This window comes from Prunus mume, linkage group LG2 (assembly GCF_029339155.1).
Source record: "Prunus mume cultivar Tortuosa linkage group LG2, ASM2933915v1, whole genome shotgun sequence".
Taxonomy (NCBI): Eukaryota; Viridiplantae; Streptophyta; class Magnoliopsida; order Rosales; family Rosaceae; genus Prunus; species Prunus mume.
The window spans coordinates 6,402,810-6,420,016 of record NC_142699.1 but is presented as its reverse complement, the minus strand read 5'-3'; the positions used below and the strand labels follow the sequence as shown (position 1 = coordinate 6,420,016).

The 17,207-nt window shown below is 36.5% G+C and overlaps 2 protein-coding genes across 2 annotated transcripts; one reads left to right on the top strand and one right to left on the bottom strand.

Moving 5' to 3' along the window:
* On the bottom strand, positions 1 to 16,914 carry LOC103332971 (uncharacterized). The gene is made up of 6 exons (XM_089047231.1): positions 16,535 to 16,914; positions 6,828 to 6,856; positions 6,449 to 6,602; positions 5,789 to 5,818; positions 1,620 to 1,973; positions 1 to 454 (listed from the first exon to the last, which is right to left on the bottom strand). Exons 1-6 carry the CDS (start codon positions 16,666 to 16,668, stop codon positions 1 to 3), a joined length of 1,155 nt encoding a protein of 384 aa, XP_088903357.1. The 5' UTR covers positions 16,669 to 16,914.
* On the top strand, positions 11,675 to 12,941 carry LOC148919513 (chitin-inducible gibberellin-responsive protein 1-like). The gene has a single exon (XM_089046658.1). The coding sequence runs from the start codon at positions 11,675 to 11,677 to the stop codon at positions 12,557 to 12,559; it is 885 nt and encodes a 294-aa protein (XP_088902784.1). The 3' UTR covers positions 12,560 to 12,941.
* Positions 16,915 to 17,207: the final 293 nt, after the last annotated feature.

Below are 17,207 nucleotides of genomic sequence, written 5' to 3'. Positions count from 1 at the left end.
TCACGGAGGCGAAGAAAATAGGAAGTGGTGTCGGGACAAGACAACTAATTTTTTCAGCTTACCAGTGTCAGAAGAGAAGATCTCCACATTTAATTTGAAGGTATCACATTTCTCTTCATCATCTGATTCATGATTTGCAAATTCAACAGTTGGAAGAATTCTCACAACCGTGTACCTACACTCAACATTAAGATGGATGTTGTTTCCTTTCCAATAGTCTTCCTCACATTTATTGTCAGGAGCATTGCAGATGAATCCCACTCGTACCCTCTCGTGACATTGACTTGGGGTGGGAGGAAGAGCAACCCATTGCATGGTATATGCATTGCAGATGTAGTAATCATGTTGATAATCCTTGCTTGTGCAGCATAAAACTAAGTTACTATATGTCGCTACCACAACTGAACTTCCCATCAAACCGTGAAATGTGAATCTTTTGAGCACCGGAGTTAAACTCGATTACATATTAAGGTATTTTTGAGTAGATCAAGCTCATGAGTCTCAAGAAATTTATTGAAATTTTCTGCTTTAAGTAGTAAAGAGGGTGTATACAAAACGACTTAAATTCACAATCCTGCGTATATCGCCATAACAAAAGTAAGATGGAAAAAAAAATAGCTGAACATAAAACAGAACATATTAGGGTTATGGAAAATGAAAACTTCAGTGATGGGGTATCCGAATGATAAATGTACCAGACGGGACATAAGGCAGTGAGGCCGATATGGGTCGTACTGGGTACAATTTGTGAAAGATAACCAAGATATGAGGTAATGATGTGACATGATTTGGATTGTGTACCTTTTTATTATATTTTCTAGAGTGTGTAAAATGACATTGCTTGACTTGCATATTACATAATCTACTCATTGAACAGTGGTTTGTTCATCCCTCACCTATTTTCTTTTCTCATATTAATTAGTGGGCCATACAAAAATGAAATTAGAGAAGTTGGATTAGTTTAGAGTGATAAAGTTTTATTTGTATCTTGTATACTTGTAAGATTACTATTATTTTATATATATATAAGGGTAACGTATTTTAACCAATTTTTCAATATTTTTATTTTATTTTGTTCAATTCACGCACCCTGATTCATGAATATTCTTTATTTTCAGATCGGGGCGTGACAAATGGTATCGAGCCCAGGGATTAGATACCCCTAGGGAAGGAATGTGATTTAATGTCAGTAAAAATTTCGAGGACGAAATTTTTTTTAAGGATGGTAGATTGTGAGAACCTTATTTATTTATTTTTTATTTTTATAAACTATATAAATTATTATACATACTACATATTAATTATTTATTAATATGAATTTTCCTTATTTAAATATTTATTGTGAAAACTTATTTGTTATTAAATCTTAAGCCTAGTATGAGATTATTCATTTAGTTGAAAGATGACACCATTCTTGTTTTCCACGTGTAGAGATTTGAAATTGGTTTTAATCAAATCATCATTACCATGCCACCTTGCATGTTAGTAACAAGTGGTGTTGTGATATCATTGGCCAATGGGGGATGAGTCACATTATTCTAATCATCATTGTCATGCCACCTTGCATGTTAGTAACAAGTGGTGTTGTGATATCATTGGCCAAAGGGGGATGAGTATACATGAATCCTTCGAGAGCCTGAGTTAGTAGATTGGGAGATGACAATGACACTTTTGGAGGGAATTCCACAGCTCTTTTGTTCATCAAAGTGCGCACCTTTGGAGTTCTCTTGTAACTTTGGATACTTACAAAGCGGCCAATAAAATAAACATCTGCAATGAGAGTGCACCAACACTTGGACACAGACTTGCATTGAAAAACAAATTTATTGTATGGAAGTCGGCAAAGGATTTCAACCAATACAATGTCAGGTAGATCATCAATTGATGGTCTTCTTTCTGCTGAGAATGATATCTTTGATGTTTTTAGCTTACTAGAGGTCGGCAATCCTAGAGACAATTGGGTTCTCTTCCTTACTTTGGTAGCAGTATGGCATCCCATCCACCTGCGCCATGAAATATATTATTATACACATACTGTATGGCCTCTAAGAAAAATGTTTCGTGGAATCGACATATGGTTCGTTAACTAAAACGTACGAATTTGGACAGACACAACCTCTCAATTAATAAACTACAGATATATATATATATATATATATATATATATCATATATGTTATGGCAAGCCAATATGGTTTGTGGTTGATCACAGTGAAACTCTAAGTTGTATGGAAAAACTAAGACTTAGGAACCTAAAAGAAAGGCCTTTCCACCGCATTATTTGGTTGAGAAAGACAAAATATTTCTCGTTTCATTCAATTAAAGGAATATGAAGGCTTTCATTGAATTGAAGGCCAAGCCTTTGAGTGCCTTTGAGTATGAACGAAGACTAGTGCGAGCAACTATAAACAAATTAAATGATAGCACAATTGAAATCTGAGTGAAAGCTTCACCTGCCAGAGAGTATGTATTTATTTTGAATTTTAATAAACTTGAGAGATTTTTTTTTTCTTTTCTCTCAAGATAAACTTAGTGATGGATTCCATGGATCATGGATCATTGCGTGCAAGAGGTTGCAGCTTATGCAGAGGGTGGGGGAGAGGGTTGGAAGGGGTGATGGTGGTCATGTGATAACAATAATAATTAGGCTAGTGTTTTTTATTTATTTTGGTGTGATAATTATGTTAGTTTTAAAATTTTAATTTATAAGTTCTAGCGAATCGACAGAAATGCCCTTAAAGTTAATGGAAAGTTTAACAAAGTAGGACATAGGTGACAATTGCAACACTCTATAAAGTTCAGGTGTCTCATTGTAAAAATTAAAAGTTCATGTTGTAATTCCTCACTGACCTAAAAGTTCATGTGGTATTTATGCAAATTTCCCATATACTCAGTTTTTTTCTTAATTTTTTTTTATAAAAAGAAATAGTATAGCCGCGCGGATATACTAAGGATTTTACAATTTGAATTAAAGAAACAGCCAAGCGGCTATACTCGGGTTTTCCAAAAAAATAATTAAAAATAGTATAGCCGCGCAGTTGTATGCTGTTTTTTTAATTCTATTTTTATAAATAGTGTAGCCGAGCGTCTATACTCGTTCTATAGTAACCCATTACCCAAGTCTCTATACAAACCAAGTCGGTGAATCCCACTCGTAACATCGACTTGGGGTGGGAGGAAAAGCAACCCATTGCATGGTGTATGCATTGCAGATGTAGTAATCACGTTGATAATCCTTCCTTGTGCAGCACAAAACCAAGTCATTATATGTCGCTACCACAACTGACTTACCCATCAAACCGTGGAATGTGAATCTTTTAAGGGAGTTTCACTAAAACACCCAAAATGGGGAGCACTATTTAAACATCGTTGACTTTAAGGTTGATAGGTGTGTTTCTAGGTGCTTGGGTTTTTCTATAAATACATTTAGGATTGGGTTTATTTATAAATTTGTAAATCTTTTAAACCAGAGTTAAACTCAATTATATATTAGGGTATTTTTGGGGGGTCAACTCGATTGCAACACCTTGTACAACTCGTATCAATGTCTTCATATCGATCAACGGGCTTACCTACCTTTCTCAAAGCAAAGCGCTTAAACAACTTTCTTTATCAATTTGCCCCTTCACCAAGAAGAAATGCGTATCGCTCTTTGACTCATATCAAGCGGCTTAAACGCTACTTTTTCTATCGCCAAGCAATGGTAGGGCTTGTCTGAGGACTTCCTCATAAGAGAAGTTCTTTTGTCTGCGGGTGACTAGCTTTTCTTTTAGAACTTATCTTCGAAAACGGACCAAGAGCTCATTTAAGCACGAAAAAAAAATTGGGTTTACACCCTGGGGATATAAACAGCCCTTCACGTCGGATCTCAGACATTCGCAATCGAAGAAAAGAAAGTCTTGAGACATAGCTAAAACAGAAAAGTGGAAAATAATAAAAGCAACAACCTAGTAGCAAATTACATAAAGCTCTAATTGGACTTAATTAATATGCACAACCAATTACTGTAAGCAGCTAAAAATTAGGATGAGATTCATCAGAGCCAAACTTTATGGTCCAAAGTCACAACTCCTCAAGTTTGAGCTGAACAAAGTCCTTTGGACTCTGGTCATTCTTGCTCTCTTTGAACGCAACCGCAACATTCAACAGAAATTTCTTGCTATCATAATATTTCTGAAAACTAAAGCATGGTAGATCAAGCTCATGAGTCTCAAGAAATTTCTTGAAAATTTCTGCTCTAAGTAGTAAAGTGGGCGTATACATAACGACTTAAATTCACAGTCCTGCGTATATCGCCATAACAAAAACAAGAGGGAAAAAAACAGTTGAACACAAAACAGAACATATTACGGTATTTATCAGCAATTAAAAAGTGTTATATTGCTGAGTATATCAAATACAAATAATCCAACTAAACCAAATAAAAGTTTACTACTTTATAATTCTTGCTATCTAAAAGCTGCTAGTACCTCCACCATGGATGGGCATGCTGGCATGCTGCTGCTACGCTAGTCTAGGAACTGGTGTCGGCCACAATGGGAGAACAACTGTGTAATAGAAACGATCTGTTCCACAGTTTTCAACTATCTTTGACCACTCTCCTGTGTGCATGTTCCACTTGATAATATCTGTGCTCACACGCAGATACAAAATATCCTTATTATTTGGGTCAAAAGCATTCAGTATGCAACACGGCTGGTTCAGGAATATTTTAGGGTCCAAGGAATAAACCCTGCGTTCACTCAAACACAGGCTTTTGCCAGCAGCATCTCCATCTTGTGTCTCTTTCAACACATATACATACAGACGTTCGGTCATCATGCTCATGTTGCACATTCGCACATATCCTCCGCACACACCTAAGTACTGAACACTAAAACCTATGTCTAGAGGTTCCTCAAATATAGTGAAACCTAGTTTATGATCAATATTACCATCACCATTGCTGCTGCTGCTACTAGTTCCATCATTATCATAGAATGGACCCAAACCAATAACACTAAGGCCGCGGTCTGTTGGCCAATATAACATTCCATTGTATGCAAAGGAAAACTCATTGAGGCCACGAAAATCGAAGTTGCGTGGGGACGAGACAACAGATTCTTTCCACTCTCCAGTTTCAGAAGAGAAGATCTCCACGTTTAATTTGAAGGTATCACATTTCTTCTCATCATTTGCATATTCAACAGGAGGCAGAATTCTCACAACCGTGGACCTACACTCAACATTAAGCTGGCTGTTATTTCCTTTCCAATTGTCTTCCTCACAATTATAGTCAGGAACATTGCAGATGAATCCCACTCGTACACGCTTGTGACATCGACTTGGGGTGGGAGGAAGACCAACCCATTGCATGGTGTATGCATTGCAGATGTAGTAATTGCGCTGATAATCCATGCTTGTGCAGCACAAAAGTAAGTCATTATATGTCGCTACCACAACTGGATTTCCTATGAAACGGTGGAAACAAATGATTCTTTCGAGCGACTGTGTTAGTAGATTAGGTGACAGCGACACTTTAGGAGGGAATTCCACCACTCTTTTGTTTATCAAAGTGCGTATCTTTGGAGTTCTCTTATAACTTTGGATATTTACAAAGCAGGCAATAAAATAAGGATCTGCGATGAGAGTGCACCAATGCTTAGACACAGACTTGCATTGAAAAACAAATTTATTGCATGGAAGTCGGCAAAGGATTTCAGCCAATATAACGTCAGATAGATCATCAATTGATGTTCTTCTTTCTGTTGATGATGATCTCTTTGATCTTTTTAACTTATTCGGCAATTGCTTTGGTAGCAGTATCGCATCTCATAAACCTGCACCATGCAATATATTATACACATAATTTAAGCCCTCTAAGAAAGGAAAAACATGTTGAATGGATCGTGAACTAAAATGAATTTGTACAAACACAGCCTCCCAAGTAAACTACTTAATAAAAATCATATATGTGATGGCAAGCCAATATGGTTGTGCTTAATCACAGTGTTGTATGGGAAAACTAAGACTTAGGAACCTAATGTGCCTGAAAGAAATACCTTTTAATCCACTGCATTGTTTGCTTGAGAAAGGAAAAAGTGGTAAAACTTGTTTATCCTTGTTTCTAGATATGGTGATGATGTTAGCTCATCAAAAGCCAACTACCATGGGGTATAGGAAGTTATGTACACTGATTATTAACACGGCTTTCCGGGTTGAATTGAAACATCCTTGTTCACTAAAATACTGTTTTCTCATCCTCTTAAGTTTCCAAAAAGTTTTAGCTGTTTTTATAAAATGTGAAGGCATAGTGGGGATTACAAGGTACGGAAGTATGAGTGACAGTAAAATTGATAAAGAAATGAGGCATAGATCATAGGAATGTTACAATAAATATTTATCCCTAGAAGCCATAGAGAAGTGAGATTTCAACTTTAGGAATAGAAATTGAGTAATAAGAAAGAAACCTGCAATGACTCGTGTTCGCCTTGAATTGCTTCTGCTCAACAAATCCAGATGGAAGCTTCATGGAGCCTTTAGAGCTCATAAGAGTATTGGTGGTCAGCTCTGGTATCTTTGCAGATCTGGCAACTTGTTTAGGATCACTAGATTTCTGAATTCCTGCAAGAATCATAAAACAAGAGTCTAATTACATTGACCACCAAGATACCAATGGTTCTAACAATTCAAGCATCAGTCTAATGGAAAAGCATCAAGCAATAAACATATTAGTTCCACTGACAGTTGCTTCTTCACCATGAGTACCAGATTTCCAATAAGACACCTTAACCATTAATTCAAAAAGGCACCGAAATTCCACTGGAGAAAAATTAAACAGTTACTTACCATTGTCGGCAATTCTGTTCCGATTGAACCTTTTGCAACCATTAAGGCTCTGTTGGCATCGGCGTTGGGGGCGGGCCCTTGGCGTGACTGGAAGGTGGCGACGCCAGTGTCGGCAGCACAGAATTCATTGAGGAGGGGATTTTCCAATTCAGCCATGAGAGAAGAAATGCCGAGAGATAAGATTGAGTTTTAAAAAAAAAGAAAAATAGATATCGGAACAGTGGAATGGTGATTCTCACGGCTGGTAAGGCTTTTATTATGGTTGAGGATTCCTATTAGCTTCGGGTATACATACATACTGCAATTCAATTCCCCATTGACAAGGGATTTGAGGAAGAAAGGAGACAGATAGAGATAGGGATTCGAGAACGGTAAAACTGGTTGTGATCGACACAATTGGTGAGTGTGGCAATCCTAGAGACAGTTGGGTTCTCTTCCTTACTTTGGTAGCAGTATACTCGGTTTTTCTAATTTTTTTAAAGAAATAGTATAGCCGGCCGGCCACACTCTGGTTTTAATTTTTTTTTTAAAAATTGTATAGCCGCTCGGTAATACCCCTTTTTTAATTTCTTTATAAATAAATAAAATAGTATAGCCGGTCGGCTAAACTCGTTGATCCAACTTTTTCATAGAAATAGTATAGCCGGGCGGCGAAACTTCGGTTTTTTAAAATTTGTTGGAAAAAATAGTACAGCTTGGCGGCCATAGGTTTTTTCTAGTTTTTTAAAAATAGTATGGCCGCGGGCTTTACTCGCGGCTCTTTTTAATAATTAGTGTAACCGAGCAGCTATACTCTTATATATTACACCATTACCCAAGTCTCCATACAAACCAAGTCGGTGATTTTGATTTCCTATCGTTCTTTTCAAATTTGTTGTATCATTACTTCTTCTTTTTTGGGTTAAATAGTGTAAATTACATTAATTTTTGCATTCAATAAATCTCATGGAAAATAGTTCCCTCATTCCTCTATAAGTAGTCACTCCTACATTTCTAACAATGACATTTTGACATGTGTATATAGATTTTTTTTTTTTTTGTGTGTGTGTGTTTTTGACAAATTATTTTTGCACATATGTTAAATCGTGATTTGCAGGTTGAAGAAGTATCCAAATCTTATTACCGACTGAATATTCCTAACAAAGGCCATGGGTCCTCTATATATGCCCATGCTAAGCACCAAATAATTTCAGTTAAAAAATATTTTTTAACCTTCTTGAAGCCTCATCCAATATAGAAATGTTAGCTCATGTATAACAACTTCATTGCCACAACTTTTACAACTTGTATCAATGTCTTCAGACATTCAGTCAAAAACAAATGTCTTCAGACATGTCAAACAGCTAAAACAGAACAATGGAAAATAACAAAAGCAACAGCTGATAATTAGCATGAGCTTGAGCAGAGTCAAACTTTACGGTCCAAAATCTCAACTTCTGAAGTTTGAGCTGAACAAGTTCCCCGACTCTGAGCGTTTCTTGAATGCACTTTCTTCTTCAAGTACATCCAGAAGAAACAACTAGTACTTGAGCGAACCGTTTCGCCTTTAGCTGTGCCCAACTTGCCTATTTCTTCTTCTTCTCCCATCTTCATCTTCTTCTTGTGGAGGTCTCTCAGCACATGTGCTTCAGCAAGATCATAACCAGCAGTGGACATGGCCTTTTATTTTTATTTTTTGTTAAAAACAAAATAAGCAAGTGATTATTTTTGGTGTTCAATTTTAAAGAAGAAATGTGGTATTGTAATTGATGGGGCATTGAGAGGGCGATGAGTAGTTTCTTATAACATTTGTGCTGGCTTGGGAAGCAAGCATGCATATTTGCAGCGCGCACAAAGATGATGTGGCAATGTTGACAAAATAACTTCTCTTGGACTTTTGAAGTTCTAAGGCAAATAAAAAATTGGTGGCTGGCTGCTGCTTCTGGTTGGAAGGTTTGGTCTATGTGTATGCTTGCTTGGTCACCAAGGAAAAAGTAAAGGAAAGTAAGATACTCTTTTCATGTTTGAAAATGAAGTCAACTATAGTTACAATTTATCATAGCACATATATACTTCTTTTTTTTGGAAGATTCAGTATTATACTCAATATAGGGGTCTAAATTTAAAATTTATAAATATAAAAATAAAATAAAATAACCCATATGAAATGGACTTTTTTTTTTTTGGTCGAAACATATGAAATGGACTTTAGAAACACACCCAAAACCCATTTACAACATAACAAAGAGGCTTTGAACTTCATATAAATTACAAAACTGTCATTGATTTCTTAAAATAAGCTCAACCTCATAAAAAAACTCAAAACACTGAATATGGTATCAAAATAATTTAATAATTAAAATTAAATTCAATATGACCAGCTGTTCTTTTTGGTGAAGCCGCATATTCGCATATATCCTCCCCACACACCTACATAGTCAATCGTAAGACCTCTCTCCTAGGCTTCTCCCAGTTTCTGGTCAATATTATCATCACCATTAATGCTGCTGTTGCTACTAGTTCCATCATTGTCGTAGACTGGATCCAAACCAATAATAATAAGGTCGCAGTGTGTTGGCCAATATAATATTTCATTGATGTTGTGTTTACTAATTAGGGATTGAATTCCAATTATGGAGGATTCGTGTGTTTACTTCACATCAAGGAATTAAAAAGTAAATGGGCCTTACACAAAATTAGGAATTGAATTGCTAATTTTTGAGGAATTCAATTCTTGGGTGATAGGTGGTATTTTAATTCATGGAGAAGTAACTCATTAGGAATTCATCTTTTTTATCTATTATATCCTCACACAATTTTAAATTTTTTAAAATTTTCATATACTTTAACCCAACAACGAGAACATTTTAGTAATTAGCACAACTCCTACCGCAATTCCATATGATTTAGTAAACAACTTCAATAGGAATTTGGAATCCTGAATCTAAGTCTCATCAATCCATATGGTTTGGTAAACAACTTCAATAGGAATCAAATTCAACTCCTCCTCAATTCAATTCCTCCTCATCCGATTACGGATTAATAAACATGCCATGCAAAGGACTCACGGAGGCGAAGAAAATAGAAGTGGTGTCGGGACAAGACAACTAATTTTTTCAGCTTACCAGTGTCAGAAGAGAAGATCTCCACATTTAATTTGAAGGTATCACATTTCTCTTCATCATCTGATTCATGATTTGCAAATTCAACAGTTGGAAGAATTCTCACAACCGTGTACCTACACTCAACATTAAGATGGATGTTGTTTCCTTTCCAATAGTCTTCCTCACATTTATTGTCAGGAGCATTGCAGATGAATCCCACTCGTACCCTCTTGTGACATTGACTTGGGGTGGGAGGAAGAGCAACCCATTGCATGGTATATGCATTGCAGATGTAGTAATCATGTTGATAATCCTTGCTTGTGCAGCATAAAACTAAGTTACTATATGTCGCTACCACAACTGAATTTCCCATCAAACCGTGAAATGTGAATCTTTTGAGCACCGGAGTTAAACTCGATTACATATTAAGGTATTTTTGGGTAGATCAAGCTCATGAGTCTCAAGAAATTTATTGAAATTTTCTGCTTTAAGTAGTAAAAAGGGCGTATACAAAACGACTTAAATTCACAGTCTTGCGTATATCGCCATAACAAAAGTAAGATGGAAAAAAAAATAGCTGAACATAAAACAGAACATATTAGGGTTATGGAAAATGAAAACTTCAGTGATGGGGTATCCGAATGATAAATGTACCAGACGGGGACATAAGGCAGTGAGGCCGATATGGGTTACGTACTGGGTACAATTTGTGAAGGATAACCAAGATATGAGGTAATGATGTGACATGATTTGGATTGTGTACCTTTTTATTATATTTTCTAGAGTGTGTAAAATGACATTGCTTGACTTGCATATTACATAATCTACTCATTGAGCAGTGGTTTGCTCATCTCTCACCTATTTTCTTTTCTCATATTAATTAGTGGGCCATACAAAGATGAAATCAGAGAAGTTGGATTAGTTTAGAGTGATAAAGTTTTATTTGTATCTTGTATACTTGTAAGATTACTATTATTTTATATATATAAGGGTAATGTATTTTAACCAATTTTTCAATATTTTTATTTTATTTCGTTCAATTCACGCACCGTGATTCATGAATATTCTTTATTTTCAGATCGGGGCGTGACAAATGGTATCGAGCCCAGTGGATTAGATACCCTAGGGAAGGAATGTGATTTAATGTCAGTAAATTTCGTGGACGAAATTTTTTTTAAGGATGGTAGATTGTGAGAACCCTTATTTATTTATTTTTTATTTCTATAAACTATATAAATTATTATACATACTACATATTAATTATTTATTAATATGAATTTTCCTTATTTAAATATTTATTGTGAAAACTTATTTGTTATTAAATCTTAAGCCTAGTATGAGATTATTCATTTAGTTGAAAGATGGGACCATTCTTGTTTTCCACGTGTAGAGATTTGAAATTGGTTTTAATCAAATCATCATTACCATGCCACCTTGCATGTTAGTAACAAGTGGTGTTGTGATATCATTGGCCAATGGGGGATGAGTCACATTATTCTAATCATCATTGCCATGCCACCTTGCATGTTAGTAACAAGTGGTGTTGTGATATCATTGGCCAAAGGGGGATGAGTATACATGAATCCTTCGAGAGCCTGAGTTAGTAGATTGGGAGATGACAATGACACTTTTGGAGGGAATTCCACAGCTCTTTTGTTCATCAAAGTGCGCACCTTTGGAGTTCTCTTATAACTTTGGATACTTACAAAGCGGATAAAATAAACATCTGCAAGACCCTATTTAAAGTGATGACTTGCTCTCAACATGCAGATTCTGTATGAGATCTGCCCCTATTTAAAGTTTGGTTACATGGCAGCCAATGGGGCCATTGCTGAAGCCTGCAGAAATGAGGACCGCATCCACATTATAGACTTCCAGATTGCTCAGGGAACCCAGTGGGTGACTCTCCTTCAAGCACTTGCAGCAAGACCCGGTGGGGCACCCCATGTACGGATTACAGGTATTGATGATCCTCTTTCTCAATATGCCCGTGGTGATGGATTGGAGGCAGTTGGGAGACGGCTGAAAGCTATCTCTGAGAAATTTAACATCCCAGTTGAATTTCATGGAGTGCCAGTTTTTGCACCTGATGTCACACAGGACATGCTTGATGTCAGGCATGGAGAGGCTCTTGCTGTGAACTTTCCCCTGCAGCTTCATCACACACCAGATGAGAGTGTTGACGAGAACAATCCGAGGGATGGGCTGCTGAGAATGGTAAAGTCACTATCTCCAAAAGTGACCACTTTGGTGGAGCAAGAGTCAAACACAAACACAACCCCTTTCTTCAATAGGTTTGTGGAAGCTCTAGAATACTACTTGGCAATGTTTGAGTCTATTGACGTGACCCTGCCGAGGAACAACAAGGAGAGGATCAACGTGGAGCAGCATTGTCTGGCAAGAGATATGGTGAACGTCATTGCTTGCGAGGGAAAGGAAAGGGTGGAACGCCATGAGCTCTTTGGCAAGTGGAAGTCCAGGTTGACAATGGCAGGGTTTCAGCAATACCCATTGAGCTCATATGTCAACTCTGTCATAAGGAGTCTGCTGAGGTGTTATTCGGAGCATTACACGCTGGTGGAGAGGGACGGGGCTATGCTGTTGGGATGGAAGGACAGGAACTTGATATCAGCTTCTGCCTGGCATTGAGTATATAAAATAAAGATACAGAGGTAGCAGTAGAAATAACCACTTCGGTTCTTTTTTTCCCTTTCCTTGATAGATTCATGGTGGGAACACACATCCCTTTGCTTTAGTTCAGTGATGAGCGCTGTGGTATCAGCCATTTTATATTTTCAATGACGTTGTTTTGGTTATTGTTAATACTTAGAAAGGCTGACATTTATAAGCCGATAGAGAAAAGGATCACATACCACCAAGCTTGTTACGGCTGTTCTTTATACATATTCTGTTTATCTGTTCTTTTGTTTCTTTGTCAGAGTTGTATATATGTGTACTTGTGATCCAGGGCTTTTTGTTTCTGTTCTTCTTGTCACAACGAATTTTTATTTTATTTTTTGTTTCTTTGTCAGAGTTGTATATGTGTGTACTTGTGATCCATTTTTAACTTCCATAACTCATGATAATTGATGAAAACTCATTCCACAATCAGAGCCTCGGCCCATTTCTTGGCCAGCCCTCATATTCTGGTAAGCCCGTGAGGTCCATGATCTCTGTCCCTGTTGGAAAATTGTGGTAGTTATCTATTGCAGCCCTGTTGAAAGAAAATAAGGTGTAATTATTATATTTGTAGAAAATTCACAAATAATCAATGTAATTCAATAACAAAACATTGCTGGGGATGTATCCTTCGTGGAACCATTTGGCCTCATCAAAGTAAGCTTTAGCTGCATTTTTCCACTGCATATATGGGACATAAATTATACGTAAATTAATTAAAAAAAGTGAAAAGTAAATTAAGCTGTGTGTTTAATTAGTTAATTATTACATACAGCTTCTTTTGCATAATAAGCTCTGTATGCTTTTCCTTCCTTCACCATCTCCTCAGTTTCATTGAGATCATTCAAAAGCGTACGGTAGAATATTTGCATGTACTCTGGCAGTTCATCCATGTAATTGACATTCCATCTGCAAAATTGCACACACCATATTCATCTGAAGCATATCTACAAAGCAAAATAAAAATTTGGTTTGGTTTTGTTTTGTTTTGTTTTGTTTTTATTTAGGGCATCTTAGATCTATGTTCAAAAAGATTAGCTGCCATTTGGTTTAGTCCACAAGCTTTTGGTTTTAGATGTAGGTCTTTTTTTGTTGTATCGATTTTACCCTTTGAGGTAAATAAGGAAAACACATTGAAAATCTAAATTTAATGAATTATTTCATTGTAATTGAATTCTTTCCTTGATAATATTCCTAATATATGGATAAAATACAATTTAATCAATAAAAAGTAAACATATTATATCAATCCATCAGACAAGCACCCACATTAAATTATGTACATGACATACATGTAAATAATGTTATTATTAGCAACAGAAAAAACTTAGAGTTAGGAACATAAATTAGAAGACTACCTATAAGTCAGATACAAAAAATAGACATAAAATTGTATGTTACCTATAAAAAAAAGGTACATAAAGAGCTTCACTAATATACCCAAAATGGGACCTGAATTTATAAATAAACCTCACATAGAATACACTTTATAAACACACCCAAAATTCATTTATTATATAACAAATTAGTGTTCAAGTTCCTATAAATTACAGGTCTGCCACTATCAAGCCCAACACCAAACAAACTCAAAAGACACCCAAAACAAACCTAGCCCAAACTTATAAACAAGCCCAAACCGTAACTTTCGTCCAAAAAAAAAAGAGTAAACCGTAACTTAAAAAAAAGTAAACCGTAACTTCCAGCATGCGCGCCTTCATTAAACCTTCTCTGCAAAACGTCTCTTCACAACACTCATCGTCTTCATCAAGTCAAATCGTCTTCATCAATTCGTCTTCATCGTCGTCCAAACCGAGACTCCATAACCACCACCAAGATTGATCTCGTTTCAAAAACAAACACCAGACATTGATCAAGACAAAATTTCAGTGAACCATTTCAACAAGAAAACGCTTCAAAGGTAAGACATTTACAAACCAAACCTTTACTGTAATATTGATTATTTGCTATAAAGATCCAATCTAGGGTAATAACAGTATTTTAGATTCGAATGAAAGACAAAATCTTGAAACTATATTGGATTTCACTATAGGACTGACTGCATAGGACCATTACTCTAGTCACTAATTTAGCCGCTAGTTTGCTTTCATGTTGATTAATGGCTATAAAGTTCCAGTATATGGTAATAACACTGATTGTTCCCTATGAAATACTATTTCTAAGGCATGTCTGCCACTGTAAAGTTCCAGTATAGGGTAATAACACTGCTAATTCCTTATAAAATCTTATTTTTAGTGCATGTCTACCACTGTCAAGTTCCAGTATGGGCTATTAACATCGATACTTTACTGTCGTGTTCCTATTTCTAATGCAGGTATACCAATTAAAAGATGAAGAAAGAAAGAGCCAGAAGAAACTCCAAAACAAAAGGCCAACAGTCATCATCCAAAACAACAACAAACAAGAAGCCAAGCAGATGGGAGGACCCAAATTATGTGCAGATCAAGAGCAACATGCTCTCTTTTGCAACAACAATTGACAACATCAGACAGAGACTTGAACGTCGGCACGATGTCTTAACACTGCTATCAAAGACACCTTTTTGGGCATTAATAGAAGCATATATCCAGAGAAGGTTAACAAAGGTAGAGTGCATGAAGTCTAACTACGACATTGTGAGACTCATACAAGTTTATGACACAAAGACAAAGAAGTTCAAGTTTAATGATGGTGACAGTGAGATGAAAAGCAAAGATGTGGCTGAAATTTTTGGCTTGCCAAACAGTGGCAAGAAGTTACCAAGCACAACAACCTCAACAAGGCCAAAATTGCAGTTTGTAGAGAAATACTTCACGCGGTATAAGAAGATAACAAAGACTTTAATTGATAAGTGCTTGAATTTAGCACTTGAAGATGAAACAGAAGAGGGTGCTATGGATGTAACAAGATTGATAATCCTACAACTCTTCATGACCAATCTCTTTGCAACTCTGGTTGTACACTTGCTTGGACATATACAACCACAATAGACACCTTAGAAGAGATGGGGAAATATAATTGGGCTCAAGGAGTTTTGGACTACATGTATTTTGGATTAGAACAAGCAAAGAAGAACAAGAAAGACAAAAAAAAGCAGCCAAGCGTCAGTGGTTGCCTAATCCTAATACTTGTAAGAACACAAATCTCCAAACTGCAAATTCGTAGCATTATTCTAAAGATATGAATTGACACGTGATATTTCAAAAAAATTGTGCAGTATTGGCTGTGTCAAAGATCTAACCTGCTCACTCCAATTCCTGGAAGAGAACAAATGACACCACTTTGTCAAATGGAGTCTTCAAGAACTCAGCGCGAAGCTTCATCATCTAAAGAACAACCAAATAAAGGTACTCTTTCCTTTCAAATAATTTGTAGCTGATATGACAACATTGTTAATACCATGTCATGTAAATACTTGTTAATACCATGTCATAGAAGTAAACTATGAATACTATGTCACAGAGGTAAACTATGAATACCATTTCATAGAAGTACACTATTAAAACCATGTCATAGAATTACACTCTTAATACCATGTCATAGAAGTGCACTCTTAATACTAACTCTACTCAACAAACAGATAAAAAGCACTAAAGCTCAAGAGCCGGATGATGATTCTGAAGAAGAGAATGAAGAAAATGATGATGATTCTGAAGAAGAGAATGAAGAGGAGGATGATGCTGCTGAAGAAGTGAATGAAGAGCATGATGATGATGCTGCTAAAGAAGTGAGTGAGGACAAGGATGATGCTGCTGAAGAGGTGAATGAAGAGCATGGTGATGCTGCTGAAGAAGAAAATGAAGAGGAGAAGGATGCTGAAGTGAATGGAGACCATGATGATGCTGCTGAACATCAAGTCCAGATTTCAATAAGACACCACCATACAAGAAGACCGAAATCCACTGGAAATGAAATCCTGTACCCGAATTCAACGTTGTTCCGATGAACCTTTTGCAACCATTAAGGCTCTGTTTCAGGCATTGGTCGGCGTTGGGGGCGGGCCCTTGGCGTGATCGGAAGGTGGCGACGCCAGTGTCGGCAGCACAGAATTCATTGAGGAGGGGATTTTCCAATTCAGCCATGAGAGAAGAAATGCCGAGAGATAAGATTGAGTTTGAAAAGAGAAGAAAAATTAGATTTCGGAACAATGGAATGGTGATTCTCACGACTGGTAAGGCTTTTATTATGGTTGAGGATTCCTATTAGGTTCGGGTATACATACATACTGCAATTCAATTCCCCACTGACAAGGGATTTGAGGAAGAGAGCAGACAGATAGAGATAGGGATTCGAGAACGGTAAAACTAGTAGGGATCGACACAATTGGTGAGTGGAATCCTAGAACAGTTGGGTTCTCTTCCTTATTTAGCAGTTTGGTTTTTCTAATTTTTTTAAAGTATTAGCCGACCGGCCACACTCAACAAATTTTTTTTTTAAAAAATTGTATAGCCGCTCGGTACATACCCCTTTTTTAATTTCTTTATAAATAAATAAAATAGGCTGAAGCCGGTCGGCTAAACTCGAAAGGCTTTTTCATAGAAATAGTATAGCACCGCATTGTTTGCCTTTTTTTTTTTTTTTTTGGGTCTGAATAAGATCTTCATTAACAAAACGCCAAAAC